The following is a 15115-nucleotide window of genomic DNA, read 5'->3' as shown; positions in this document are numbered from 1 at the left end:
TATATATATATATATATATATATATATATATATATATATATATATATATATATATATATATATATATATATAGAGAGAGAGAGAGAGAGAGAGAGAGACTACATTTAAACCCGTATAAACTATCGTTGACAAGCAAAAACACTATTAATAGTTTGAAATCGAAAAAACTAATCAAAAAAAAGATAAATAATACAAAATGACAATTTTTCATTTGTTTAAATGTGATATTACTAGGGCTATAAACGAACCGAACGAACACGAACAAAGGCTTGTTCATGTTCGTTCGTTTATGTTAGCCGAACAAATAAACGAACACGAACGGATAAACGACCGAAATTTTCCTGTTCATGTTCGTTCGTTTAACAAATTGTCTTGTTCATGTTCGTTCATTTAACAAATTATCTTGTTCATGTTCGTTCATTTATGTTCGTGAACATGCTAAACGAACAAACATAAACGAACAAAGATAAACAAACACAATTGAACATATATGAACATAAACGAACTATAATATAGTAATGTAATAAAAAACAATTGAAGATATATAAACTTAAAAAAAAAACTTAAACAAACAAACATAAACGAACGTTCATGTATGTAAATGAACGGACGAGATCATTGTTCATGTTCGTTCATTTAACTAAACGAACGAGAATTTGTGTTCATGTTCATTCATTTATTAAATAAACGAACATAAAATTCCCACCAAACAATTCATGAACGGTTCGCTGAACGTTCAGTTCGCTTATAGTCCTAGATATTACAATGAAGAGCCACCTACTTTGTAAAGTTAATTTATTATAACAACCAAATTTGTAGAAATGCGTCGTGATAGAAACTTGTTCTTTTTTTTGTCATTTTTTCCTATACATGAAACTTTTACAATAAATAGCAACTAACCAATGTTGTAAAAATATGTTGTGATAAGAGTAAATATGAGTAGGGAAATTAGATTGTTAAGAGCACTAAAAAGTGATCAATATACTTAAAGTTACTTATTATAAAAAAAGATTAACATGTAATATTTATAGTATGTAAAAAGTTATGAACAAGTAGTAAATTTAATAAAATAAAATTAATACGTAAAAGAAAAGACATGAGACAAATTAAAACATTAGTAAAAAGGTCTTTGATTTCCATAATGCTTTTGAAGGTTTCTTTAAAGAAATATAAAATTAGTATGAAAAGAAAATATTCCCAGAAATAACTAATAAAAATATATATATATATATATATATATATATATATATATATATATATATATATATATATATATATATATATATATATAGGGATGTTATTCGGGTCGGAACCGAACCGAATCGAACCGATCCGAATAAACCGAAAATCGAATAAGGGTAATTGTATGAATCGAAAACCGAACCAAATAAGCAATACGGGTTCGGTTCGGTTCGGGTATTATTCGGTTCGGTTCGGTTCCGACCCGAATAACCCAAATAACATATACAAGATGATTAATGAGTCGAATAACCCAAATAACCCGAATAACCCGAGTAACCCGAATATTTTGTATTACTTTTGTAGCTTATGATTTCATAACAAATCTTTTAAAGAAACAAATTAAACACTAAAAATTAAACATCCAAAACACCCAAAAATCTATCTATATGAAACAAGTAAAAGAACATATATGGTTGTTTTCATTAAATTCTCTTATTCAAGGTCAAAGTCCCCATTGCTTGGACTTATAGAAAAAAAAAGTTAACTGTTAACATAGCACATTCAAATTTCAATTGATAACATATATAATAACACATTTAAAGATTCAGTAGTTGATTAACACATCCAATTTTCAATGAGTAACATACATAATTCAATACAATCTTTTGCATTTTACACTATTAAATAGAAATGAGTTTCTATCCAAAAAAAACATGATAGCCACAAGTTATTATTACCAATAAATCATTCAAATTGCCTTTTAAAATAACTCATAACCATCTCTTAGTTATAAATGACATCCATTTCTCTACAATTTCTTAGACTTCCAAAAATACTCTTTCCTTATAGATATTTTAACAACATCATATGTAAAAGTAAAATGACTTGTTAAATGATTAGAATAATCACAATTCCTCCTATAAAAATCATGTTGGAATTAGTAGCAAAGAATCATGCTGGAATTGGTAGCAAAGATAATTCAGCTATTGCTGCAAAAAAAAAAAAAAAAAAAAAAAAAAAACAAAACAAAACAAAACAAAACAAAATAAAAACAAAACAAAAAAAAAACAAAACAAAAGCAAAAACGAATCCCAAAAAAGTCAATATTTTTATAACGAAGAAACTCAAAGCTGCACAAATGGGTTTAATTGACAAAAATATATCCAATATCTTAGTAAACAAATAAGAAGAGCATATGCATTTAACATAAAATCAAAGTTTCCATATAAGGTATTAGTTGTTCCAACAACATATCATTAATACACATAATCATCCTCCAAAAGCTAATCCGATTCTAGAAGGAATAAATAAAACATTGGTTATCTGGTTAAATAAAAAAAATAAAAGAATGTTTATATATCAGGAAAATGAGACATAGATATCATCAATAACTATCAAAGAAGTGTACAAATTGAAACAGAGCAAACGAAATTTAGTAACGATCCATCTATATAACCATGTAAGAAAACCATCTACTAAATTGTAAGTATCTAAATGACAAAGTGATTAGAACTGTCATAAGCATAGAAGAGTTAAAAAATGAATAACAATCGGAGCCCGAAACACAAGTAAAATTAATATTTTTAATAAATTATGATAAAAGTCCCTAAAATCTTCCTCTTTCCTAAATTTAACTACACTTTTTTATAAAAAGTTCATAACATGAATAATACGATATTGAAACTGTAAAGACACATATTAACGGTGAGACAAAAATTAATTACCTCGTCTCCCTTCATTTTCCATTTTTTTTTCCTGTGATCCCCAGTATCTTTGACCACAGGTTTCACACCAATTCTATTTAGAACTGTCATAAACCAAATCAATTTCAATGGACCTATAACATATACACAACATATTAGAAACCCATACCCAGTTAAATGAGAAACCCATACCCAGTTAATTGCACACAAACACAATTAAATACACACATATACATACAAATAATCTAGTGTTCGTACAATCATTTGGAGAGAAAGTAGATATTGTATAGTCATCTAACAAAAGGTGAAGGGGATATGTTTATCAAAGAATTGGAAGTTTACATACCAGAATACACCCAAGTTGATCACGTCTTATAATAAAAAAATAATAATAATAAAAAAAAAAAAGAGAGACCAGAAATCAGGAAAGACATTAATGGGGTTGATTTATAGGTTTGATCGACTCCTAAGCCAGTGTAAGGCAATATACTTTCATAGTTTATATAATACACTTTAAAATCAGCCCAAAATGAGTTGTGTGTCTGGAGATACAATCCCGCTTCTAACTATCATCTGAACATGGTTTCTCATGCTTCAAATTGGATTCAGAAAATCGTCTATCCCATTTTTCATTGAATAAAAAATGTTCATCAACAAATTCTCCATTTGAAGTTGGGTTTGGAGAGGCACAACTGTTGTTGTACACCAACAATTGGCACTCTCGTTTGTATACTTGCTTCCAGTGATTTATTTGACACTTTCCAGAATTGCAAGAATAAAAAGTCCTATTAGATTTCAAAGAAATAGGATTGTACTTTAGTTTATTTGAATTACAGCATCCTAAACACACACGACCAGTAATACAAGCCCACGTTATTTAATAGTTTTCCTGATGTTTGCTTTCCCTTATGCTTTATGACATCTTTCTCTTTTCCGTAGTGATCAGTGTATGCACGTAGCATCACAATCAATCTTTCATGCGGTCGCGCTCTTCTTCTAACTACAGGAGTGCTCAATTTAATAAAGCACGACAATTGAAATGGGCAGTTCGTATTGGTATCAGAGTTATTCCCATGTTCCGATCTTTCCATTTTTTTACCCATTTCTTGGGAAAAGTCTCCCAACTATATTTGAAAATGAATTGGTTATCCATAAAGATAAAGAAAGCTTTCTTGAAAGTAAATTTTGTGAGAAAAAAGTTATCGTAGATATTTTATCAAACACATAGAGTGCACCATCAATCCATCATATTCAAGTTTTCCATCAGCACATCATGTACAATGCATTCTGAATATCATTTATTACGCTAGGTTAAGAAGAATGAATTAAGTGATGGATCAAACTAATACTCACATTTAGAATCACGAAAAAATTAAACATACAATAAAATGTAAGAAGAGTAGATTAAATAACGGACCTGGATAAACAAAAAATTGCAGAAGAAGAGCAATATCAATGTATAGGATGACACATTTGAGTCAAAATAAAAAGAGAATTATCAATTTGGGGGTAAATCATAGATAAAGATAGAAGCATACTATGAGTAACAATAAAGGAGGCAAGAAGAGAAGGAAGCAACATCATTTACGGTGGGGTTCATTGCCAATGGGTGGAGGACGAAGGGGACGCATCCAATGGTGGTGACATCTAGGGTTTTAGATCGAGAAAATGGGAAATATAAGAAGTCAGCATATTAGATACCTATTTACAAGCAAAGTATATTGTTGATTGATTCCTAATTTTCAGGAACAAAATTGGAGTGCAAGGACGAGGGAATAGACAAATTGAATTGCGTCGATTTTGCTGAGTGGTGAGTAAAAATGACGAAATGGCCATTTTCGGGAAATCACTTAGAAATTTGAGTGGGAAAAATCAATTTGGAGGGGCTTGGAGAATGTCACGTGGCAAAAATCTGTTTATTTATTAGATTAGGGGATATATATATATATATATATATATATATATATATATATATATATATATATATATATATATATATATATAGAGAGAGAGAGAGAGAGGAAGGATCATTTGAGAACTCATAGTTTTCCGAGAACCCGGGAACTAAATAAGAATCGTTAGATTAAAATAATAAAGGGCTAAGATGCATTGTGGCGGTTTTGTAAATACTTGGTAAAAGAAGACATGGGGGCATCTAATTAAAATGAACGATGGGCATTTCAGGGATAACATCAACCCCACCCTCCCCCCCCCCTCTCTCTCCCTCTCCCTCTCCCTCTCCCTCTCCCTCTCCCTCTCTTTCCCTTCGTCCCGCATCTCTCTCCAGATCGATTGTAGAAATCAATTTGTAACAAATGCTACAACCATCGGTAGTTTATCTGTTGCCACCGATTACACCTACAATCTTTTACAATGTTAATGAAATCGATTTTTACAATAAGCGGATCTTCATCACTTTCCTCCAGCCTTCATGTTTCATCCACGCAATCGGTACAATCATTTTCTTCATATCATATTCTTTAGTTCTTCGTGCTTAATTATTGAATTTAATTAGATCTGAGTGACAATTTTTGCTTTTTGTGTTATAGTTATTTGCTGATACTCGATCGAACAAACTGGAGGACGAAGATCCTCACCTCACTTTTGGTCCCCTTACATCTTCTTGACTCTTCCTGACTAGCTCTTCAGAATTTTGCAGTAAGTATTGATCTGATAATTGAAATTTGTCTCTCGATTCATCCTTCTTCGCGTTTTAATCATAAATTTTTTCATAATTTCATGTGTTCTTTTGTTTGCGTTTCCGGTCGGATTTTCATGTGTTTACTTGATTCCGATCAGGGTAAAAATAAAGTTCCATCTACTGGATACGAAGAACAAGCATCAGAATCCATTGAGTCAATTGCGTCCCACATAAACGAGATCACGATTTCTAGAAAGCCATGTGTTGCTACTACTCCTCCTTCAATTTCATTTGAATCACCATGTTTTCTTCATCAGACTCGGACTGATGAAGAAACTGATTGAATCGGTGAGTTTGGCACTTGTATGGGAGGATGTTCTTCTATTTCCAACACATATTTGTAGAAATTCAGTATACACGATGAAATCAATTTAACATTTGAATTTCAGATAATTGATTTGATCAATTTAATCTTCAGGTGAGATCTTTTAATCAAATGTATACATAATCTTTTCCTTTTGGTGAATTGGTTAATATATATGTTGTATGTATTTGCAGGTTTTAATGGAGAAAACTGTGGTCCTTGCTTTAGCAACCGGACAAAAAAGATTTAGTGCTCCTTTATCTAAACTTGTTGAGAAGTATGTTGAGATTTTAGCAAATCAAGGACTATTATCAACAGTTATGGAGTATTTGAAACTAATGGGAACTGAAGATTTGTCTCTTGAACTAGTAATCTTACGTGATCGAATTGCCTTCTTATCTCAACCAGGTATTCATTTCATTCTGCTTCCCAACAATAGAAACCCTAAACCCTAGATTTTGAATGAATTTGTTGTTTGTTATTGTTTGTTTAGAGATAAATGGAAGTGCATCTACAAAATATGCATATTCTCAAACACATACAGGAGGTGTATATTCTCCTAACCAACAAACAAATTCTGTTGTGGAGCCCGTTCAAAACTATTATCAGGTATTTATGCTTTTTATATTATCTATTCATGATTGATGAGCTATATCGTTAATATTATCATCTGTTTTTGTAATTTTTTTATTCAAGACAACTATCAACAACCACATGGGCCTTCTTACAGTAACCAATATGAACAGCCACAACATAACATGTTTGTTCCATCTTGCAAATTGCCCTTAAAAGGATGATGTGTCTAGTGTCTAGTGTCTACTTGTTTCTTCTTGCATTTGTTTTGGGTTGAAACTAATAAAAAGCATTCCATATTATTCAAGACTCAAGACAACATCAAAGATTTAGCATACTAGCTATCAACAACTTCAACTCTTTTGTTCCTACTACAAAGTACAATCAAAGCAAGTGGTTCACCTTATAAGTCTCCACATCGTAGTCACACTTCACCTATCACATTGTTTGGTAGAATGATACAAGTAAGCTCTTTTTAACAATGTACTTTCATAATTTGCTTATTATAGCATCTTACTTTCATTTCTTCCTATTATAGTATTTTACTTTTAAAAAAGTGAAAGTACAATGCTATACTTTGGTAGATTATTCAAAGTATGATAATGCCTAAATAAGAAAAGAACTGAAAGTGTAATGTTGTAATTAAAAAAAATGAAAGTAGGATTCCCATGTAAATCACAACTACATATGATTACATGTAGATTACATGTAAATCACACGTAATTCACATGTAAATCACAAGTGAATTACATATGAGTTACATGTGATTCGTATGTAATTTACATATGAATCACATGTAATTCATTGTGAATTACATGTGATTCATATGTAAATCACAAGTAAATTACATATGAATTACATATATATATATATATATATATATATATATATATATATACACACACACATTCATATGTTAATCACATAAAAACCACATGGAATCCACATATTAATCATATTTTATTCACATGTAAATCACATTTGATGTGAACATGTAAATCACATGTGTTTCACATGTGATCCACAGTTGAATCACATGTGATCCACAGTTGAATCACATGTAATTCACAGTTGAATCACATGTGATTCACATATGATTCACATGTATCACATGCGATTTAAATATGATGTCATATGTAAATGTGATTCATATATGAATCGCATTATTGCTTTAGTTGAAGGAACAAATTATATCCTTCTATTAATGAGGACGAACGATGAAGTAGCTGATGAGGGGTCAAATGAGGGTGAGGAAATTGACAATAGCTGTGAGATTGTGATAAGGAAGAGATCCAAGAAGTGCTTTTCGAGAAGGTGGGACCCAAAAGAATGAAGGAAAAAGAAAGATATAATATGCAAAATGAAAAAGTTAAGATCAAGTCTAGGTGTAATATGGCCCAAAAGGAGGAATATGGACTTGTTGCCTCGTGTCCAGCTGAAATACGTTGGGCCAGTATCCCAAAATCTGGAGCCCACTGAGCCTGCTTCAATAATCGGGAAAGTAACTGCTCTTCGGGTTGATTTAGATGGGATTGAAGTAAAAAAATTAAAATTAAAATTAAAAAAGAAAATAAAAGAAAGAAAAACCGTGTATTGTTAAAGATAGATTAACAAGACTCTAGAAAACAGTTTTTCACAATCCGGGTTCGAATTTTTAAAGTCTCATGGTGATATAAAAAATGTGTAAGCATTGGGCCGATGACAAAGGATTCCGGAAAAAAAATTGAATTTATAACATTTTTTTCAAGCTATGTTTGGCATACTAACTGTTAGCTGAAGAAAAAAAAACTAGCTGTTATATAAAATTTTAGCTGATAGCTGAAAATTTAGCTGATAAAAAATGATGTTTGGTAAAACTAGCTGAAAAGTTAGTTGAAATATATAAAATAACATAAAAGGGTATTTAAAAGAATATGTTATGATAATTAATTAAAGGTATATTTGAAAAATATTAAAAAAAAAAACTCTTAAAAAGCTAGTCTAAATAACTATTTAAAAAACTAGTTTATAAACTATTTTTTGGTTTGTCAAACATAATAATAATAAAAATAAAAAAAAATAAAAAGTTAGCTGTGGTGCGTCAAATATAACATCAGTCTTATTTTTGTTCAATATATGAGAAATTGTTTATATTTACTAGTATTTTTTTATTTAGTGAATAAAGGTATAAAAGAATGGTATGAGATTAGGAGCTAATAAATGTTATGGGCTAACTTACGTTGTAGGAGTTGGGCTAGAGAGTGGGCCAAGCTGATATGACGATTGGATTGCTGCTAAGAGAGAGAACCATTGAACAAAGAAATTTGTTCTCAAGGACTGATGTTGCATATTTTTTAAACTTGTTTGCGATTTTTTCAATACTTTTTCTCCTGTTAAAAAAATGAACTTTGTTGCTTGAAAGGAATCCAAATTTTACTCAACTAAAAGCAGAAATAATCAAATAAACTTTGGACTTTCCCAAAAACATATCCAAATTTTACAAAAATTATGATTGAAAGAAATGTATTCATTAGTTCACTACGATAATATACAAATGAAATATTCAATACGTGATGAGATAGAACCAGGTCCACATGTAGCTGATAAACACTCCCATTCAGTTAAAAGAGTTAGGATATTAGAAAATGCATAAACATCAGCATCTAATTTCAAAAAATACATAAACATTAGCATTTAATTTCAAAAAATACATAACCAATAACTCCTCATTGGAACACATATGACCTAGGTAACGTTTCTTAACCAATCGTCAAACTCCCATTACAGATTTCATGAAAGAATGATGTGTTTATAGATTATTTAGGAGTTTCTTGATCATCAAAGTCAAAAATTCTACTCAAAATTAAATTATTCGTTGTGCGATTTTAATCTAAAATATCAGGTAGCTTTCTTTGTGTGCATGCAGAAAAACAGTGAAGGATTTCTTGCCATCGTCCCAAAATTTTTAGGTAAACTTTGATTTCGATTGATTGTGTATACATATGTTGGTTATTATTATCTTTTAAGTAGTAGTAGTTTGATGTTGATTAATTAGGTTCTAAGCAAAATTCTGACCTAAATTTATTTTTGCCTCTAATTTGATACATAAATACAAAATAAAACACATTACACTATGTATTAATGGACACCATATTCTGATCCCCTATGCAAAAAGTAATTTTTGCTCCGTTTGTATGTATTGATGTCTTTATATAGCATCCTACTTTTCTTCCTCTAATTAAAACATTCCATTTGAAAATTTCATATTATAATAATATCATATAAACATAAACCAAATTAAAAAAAAAAATCAAAATATAACGAATCGACAAGAAATGAAAAGGAAGTTGTAAATATGATTGCTATATTTCAATAGACTTTTCGAAATACAATACCTTAACAAGATAAAACTCGATAGTAGAACGTTATAATATACAAATATAAACCCTAAAATGAAACGGAGGCGTCCAAGAAAATAAAGAATAAAAAACCGGGACCAAAAAACAAGTCCTAATCTTCATAAACATACTCGTATCATCTAAATATTATCCAATAATTTCTTTGATCAAACCTTCATGACCTTTGAATAAACAAACAAATCATTTAGAAACGTCGTCCTGCGGCTCTACCACAAAGAAGAGCATTCGAAGGAATATCATATTCATTCGCAAGACTCTTAACCGGATTATAAACTCTCAAGTAGAATTGTTGACCAAGATATTGTCGTTCCCACATCGAAGATCTTAGATTCCACATTCCTTGGTTGTCCAATGAAACATAAATTGCACTCCATGAGTTAGGGTATACTTGCACCGTGTGTCGTGTAAGAGCATCCACAAGATTGTAACTTTTTCGGCTCTCTTGAGTCCATTCCCCGGACCCATATCTACAATATCATAACTTAATCTGGTAAGCTATATATGGATGTTTCTTTTTGACTTAATGCACAGACAGATCGTCAGGAAAATAAGGCTTTTCCATTTTGGATATCTGTAAACATCATTAATCCAGACAACACTTATAATAAAAAAAGAAGCAGGGTCTTACCCTACGGGCCAAAAGTCATAGCCATCAAGATGCCACGACTGCACGATTTTCTCGTTGTTTTGGAAGACGATTTCAAGAAAGTCATGAAGTGCGGCCCCCATAACAGCGGTGGCAACGGTTGCCGCACCGCTATTTGGGGACATTTGAATGGTGTTCATAGAATAAACACCGGGAATATTGAAGTAATCCGCGAGCTTCAATGGGGTGTCTGCATTAATGTAAGACACCCCATTGACAGCATATCGAATCTTTCCATTTATTAGGTTTGCAGAGTTACTCAACACGATCGTCCTTGTGGGCGTGATTGTTCCGTAATGGAATGAACCTTGCGGATTCGGCCTTGCCGCGTTCGATGTAAGGTTCCATCTAAACAAAAAAAAGTAGGGATTAGAATCGGAATCGGAATCAGAATAGGAATCGGAATTGGAAAACTATTTATACCTTATTGTTCTAGCTTGTTGCATTGACCAGTGAACTTGGTAGGTTGGGCCAGCGGGAATGGGACCAGAGACGGGTGTTTGGGAATTGGAATAGTGTAATACCGAAACCGAAGTAAGAATTTTTCTTGTAAACCGTGTTGAAGCAACAACATAGTAATCTTTCGGAGCTTGATCTAATGTAACTAGAACCGAAATCGATTGACCAACATGGACATCAAGTGAATCGTACATGTTTTGAACCACATTTGACCCTTCAACTTCGACAAGTTTCATTTTATGTCCTTGAATCCTAAAGTTGAAGGAAGTCGATAAACCCATATTCGAGATTCTAAACATGTATGTTTGACCTGAAAAATGAAACAAGAAATAGCAACATAGTTTAGACCGTTGACTTTAAACTACTTTGCTACATCTTGCATTTAACAAAAATGTATTCTTTTAGGGAGCAAAATGTCGAAAATGACCTTGATCACCACTAAAGGTGGTTCGTGTTTGTCCATTTACAAGAATGCCATCTGGGAAAGGAAGCGATCTTCCTGAATCAAGATATTGTTGTAACCCCTGAAACAATACAGCACGTTTTCTATGCTAAGACATGCATACAATCAAGAACGAAAATCATTTATATCATGACATAAAAAGTACATCGTTTTTCTATAACTTTTGACTTTTTAAGAGTAAAAAATAATGATTTTAATCCCCAAAATCACCAAAACCCGTTTAGGTTTTAGTGAAAATTATAAATACCCAGAATAATCTGTAACAAAAGCAACTCATTTACTATCTTTTTGACTAAAATACCTAAAAGTAGTAAAGTAAAATTTAAAATTAAAGATTTCAAGATTTGAATTTTGACTTTATCCTCCTCACCTTATGGTTGGATTTGTACCAATCACCGATGAGTAAATTAAAATCACCGGCGGGAATTGCATATGGAACCGGAATACGAGGTCGAGCATAAACATTAATCGCTCCAAAACCACCGGCGGCTTTGTGCATTCCGGTCGACGGGAAGTATGTGTAGCCTCCGATTTGATCTTTTGGTTGGAATTTGTATGTGAAATTGGAATTCGGTGGAATCGGACAATTTGTGCCCAAAACCCCATCTTGCCATGAATTCTTTCTTTGTTTAATTCCATTCCTATAAGATACAACATTTATTCAATTATATGATTCATGATTCCAACCACAAAAGGGTTAGTTCTAAATTTTTTGTCAAAATTGGCTAGTGGTTTTTATTTAAAAATACGGATAATAACAAAAAATAGCCACTAAATAAGTGATGCTTAACAAAAAAATTGATTGTTTGTGAATTACAAAATTGCTTTATGAATAATATCCAACATCAAAGACCTTAATTACGTAATTTTCGTAATTGTATAATTGATGAATTTGTGAAGCATTACATCATACATGATTATATTTGTGTGATTATTCCATTTTTCCTTCATAATATCATGTTAAATGCATTTGGCAGATGTGAAATGACAAAAAGACTCACCATGTCAAGAGGAAAGGCTGGTCTAGATTATTGATGAGATTGAGGATAATATTGTCATTTGTTACAACATCAAGCTTAGGGCCAGGAAATTGACCATTTATTAAGATAATCTACAAAACAAACGTCAAACATTATTAATCAGTAAAATTAAGAGTAAATTTCACTAAATTAAAACTAAAAAAAACAAAAGTAAGAAACAATTAGAGTCTTAAACAATCAAGAACCTGTTGAGGGACACCAAGAGGAGAAGCAGTTCCATAAGTAACAGTCCAAGTGAAGTACTTATAAGGGTCCTCTGCTTTCACCATGGAAGAAGAACTCAAAATACCCAAAATCAAAATCGTCAAATGGAACAGCATTTTCTTCTCCATTTCACCGGGATCAACGAAAATCCCTGCAAATTTTCAAACTTTTTTTCATTAAATTTGTTTTTTGCAACTGGGCGTCATCAATATTTCTAGAAAGAACACAAAATGTTAAGAAAAAACAGAATACAAAAGAACGCCGACAAAAATGAGCAAAAACAGAGCATTCTGCTGGAAAAAACCCTAGTGGTGTGAAAGGGAAATGGGCACATACCAGATATGGATGAAGAGCAATTGGTTAAAATGTGAATGAACACGACAAAATGAAAGAACAAATGTGAATTATCGCTATCAAATCCAAACTGGAGGCATCTATATATAGATAAAGATTGCAATTTGCAAATATTCTACTGATAAGCAAAAGGGTTACCTGGTGTATGATGGAAAGGGTAAACCCCAAAAAGGAAAAGGTGACAGCTTTTGAAATTCGGCGCATTTCACGCGGTTTCTAGTAATCATTGATTTTGTTTGATAATTGAAGATGGCCATTCTTGTCTGTAAATCTATGATTATGAATGGAAGCTTGTTTAGATTGTTTTTATTTCGATGGATTTATGTATTTTGTTTTTAATTTGATACCCTTGATGTTTGGATATTAACACTAATACCCCTTTATTGTTGTTGCTATCAACATTCTTTGCTTGTGAATAGACTAGGTAGTGGGGTGGGTTTGGAGCGCATCATGTTTGATCCAAACCCGTTTAACAAATTTCAAAATCTGATCCAAGCACACTCCGTAATCCGTAGGGTTTTAAATAATCAAACCATACTCTTATTCGTCAAATCAACAGATATCCAAACCCGCCCCGTAACCCATAACTTTTTTGAATAATTAGACTTATTTTACTAAAACCTCAAAATAACATTTATTAAATAAAACAAATATTGATTTAAATAACATATTATGTACTAGAGGACTTTCGATAGGAATTGAAATCATTTTTGTAATAACTTCTTATTGGTTTTTGACCGATGATTACATTAATAGAGAATAGTAATTGCAAACGATCTTCTTATTTATAAATGACTGTTTGGTTGATGATATATAAATGAAATGAAATCATGTTTCTTGGTAGAATACTGAAATTCTAGAAGTCGAGTCATTGATTATTATGTAAAAACAGTTTAGTTTTTAGCATTTTCTCTTTGAACTTTCGATTAGAAATTTAGAATTAAAATTAAACTTTAGGTTGTATATAAAATACGAATTTATAATTCTAAAATTTATACGGGACGGATTATAAACGGATCGGATCAGTGATGATCCATACCCGACCCTTTTAATAAAAGTGTTAGCCGGTACGGATCGTTAACAGGTAAACAGATCAAAAACTATGCTCCAAACTCATATAATTATTAAGGGTTTGGATCGAATCAGGGTCAAAACTCGCTCAATTACCAGGCGTATTTGTGAACAAACATATATGAAAAACTACATCCGATTTTGTTAGGTTTAGTTTTATTTGGGTTTTAACATTTTTTAATTAACTATATTCGGTTTTTGTAGATATAGTTTATTCGTTTTTTTTTTTTAATATTTTTAAATTAATTGTAAGAGAACAAAATAAGGTTCAATTTAATTGATTTTGAGATGTTGATGTTAATATCCTTATGATTTTTTGCTTACATTCGTTTTTATTATATTTTGCTTTATTCGGCTTTTTAACATTTTAATCGACTATAAGGAAATAAAATAAGGTTTAGTTTAATCAATTTTAGGGTATTAACATTAATATCCTCATGGATTTTAATATCGACATTATTTGCTTGTGAACAAACATGTAGTGACAACTACATTCTGTTTCATCTCACCATGTGTTGTTTATTTGGGGTTTTAACATTTTCAAATAGACTATAACCAAACAAAAGAAGGTTCAATCAATATTGGGATATTAACATTAATACCCTTATGGTTTTTGCTATCAACATTATTTGCTTGTTATCAAATATGTATTGACCACTACATTCAATTCTGAGGTTTTGTTTTATTCGGTTTTTGACCATTTTTAGATTAACTATAACCAAACAAATAAGGTTTAGTTTAATCCGTTTGAGATGTTAACATTAGTACCTTTATAGTGTTTGCACTCTTTGCTTGTAAATAAACATGTAGTTACAACTACATTCGGTTTTATCGGGTTTTTTTTTTAGATTTTTAATATTTTTAAAGTCATCATAACCAAAAATATAAGGTTTGATTTCAATGATTTAGGTTTGTTCAGTTATCCTATTAAACCATATGAATGATCATATGATTTAGAATAGCATGCACATTTAGTCTTTAACTTTTTTTTAATTCGGACAGTCTCCATAAATTTCA

The 15115-nt window shown here is 31.1% G+C and overlaps 1 protein-coding gene across 2 annotated transcripts; it reads right to left on the bottom strand.

Annotated features, from left to right (window-relative positions):
* Positions 1-9778: 9778 nt before the first annotated feature.
* Positions 9779-13164, bottom strand: LOC145097643 (L-ascorbate oxidase homolog). Of its 2 annotated transcripts, none has more exons than XM_079035259.1 (8): positions 13010-13164; positions 12655-12824; positions 12431-12540; positions 11800-12070; positions 11394-11490; positions 10931-11276; positions 10490-10855; positions 9779-10328 (listed from the first exon to the last, which is right to left on the bottom strand). In XM_079035259.1, exons 2-8 carry the CDS (start codon positions 12799-12801, stop codon positions 10046-10048), a joined length of 1620 nt encoding a protein of 539 aa, XP_078891385.1. In that variant the 5' UTR covers positions 12802-12824; positions 13010-13164; the 3' UTR covers positions 9779-10045. The 2 variants fall into 2 exon arrangements, with proteins under 2 accessions (XP_078891385.1, XP_078891384.1); XM_079035258.1 differs by lacking the exon at positions 13010-13164 and adding an exon at positions 12926-12994.
* Positions 13165-15115: the final 1951 nt, after the last annotated feature.

Source organism: Lactuca serriola, chromosome 4 (genome assembly GCF_051521515.1).
Source record: "Lactuca serriola cultivar US96UC23 chromosome 4, Lser_US96UC23_V15, whole genome shotgun sequence".
NCBI lineage: Eukaryota > Viridiplantae > Streptophyta > Magnoliopsida > Asterales > Asteraceae > Lactuca > Lactuca serriola.
Note: the sequence above shows the minus strand (reverse complement) of the source record. Positions and strands in the feature narration are given on the sequence as shown.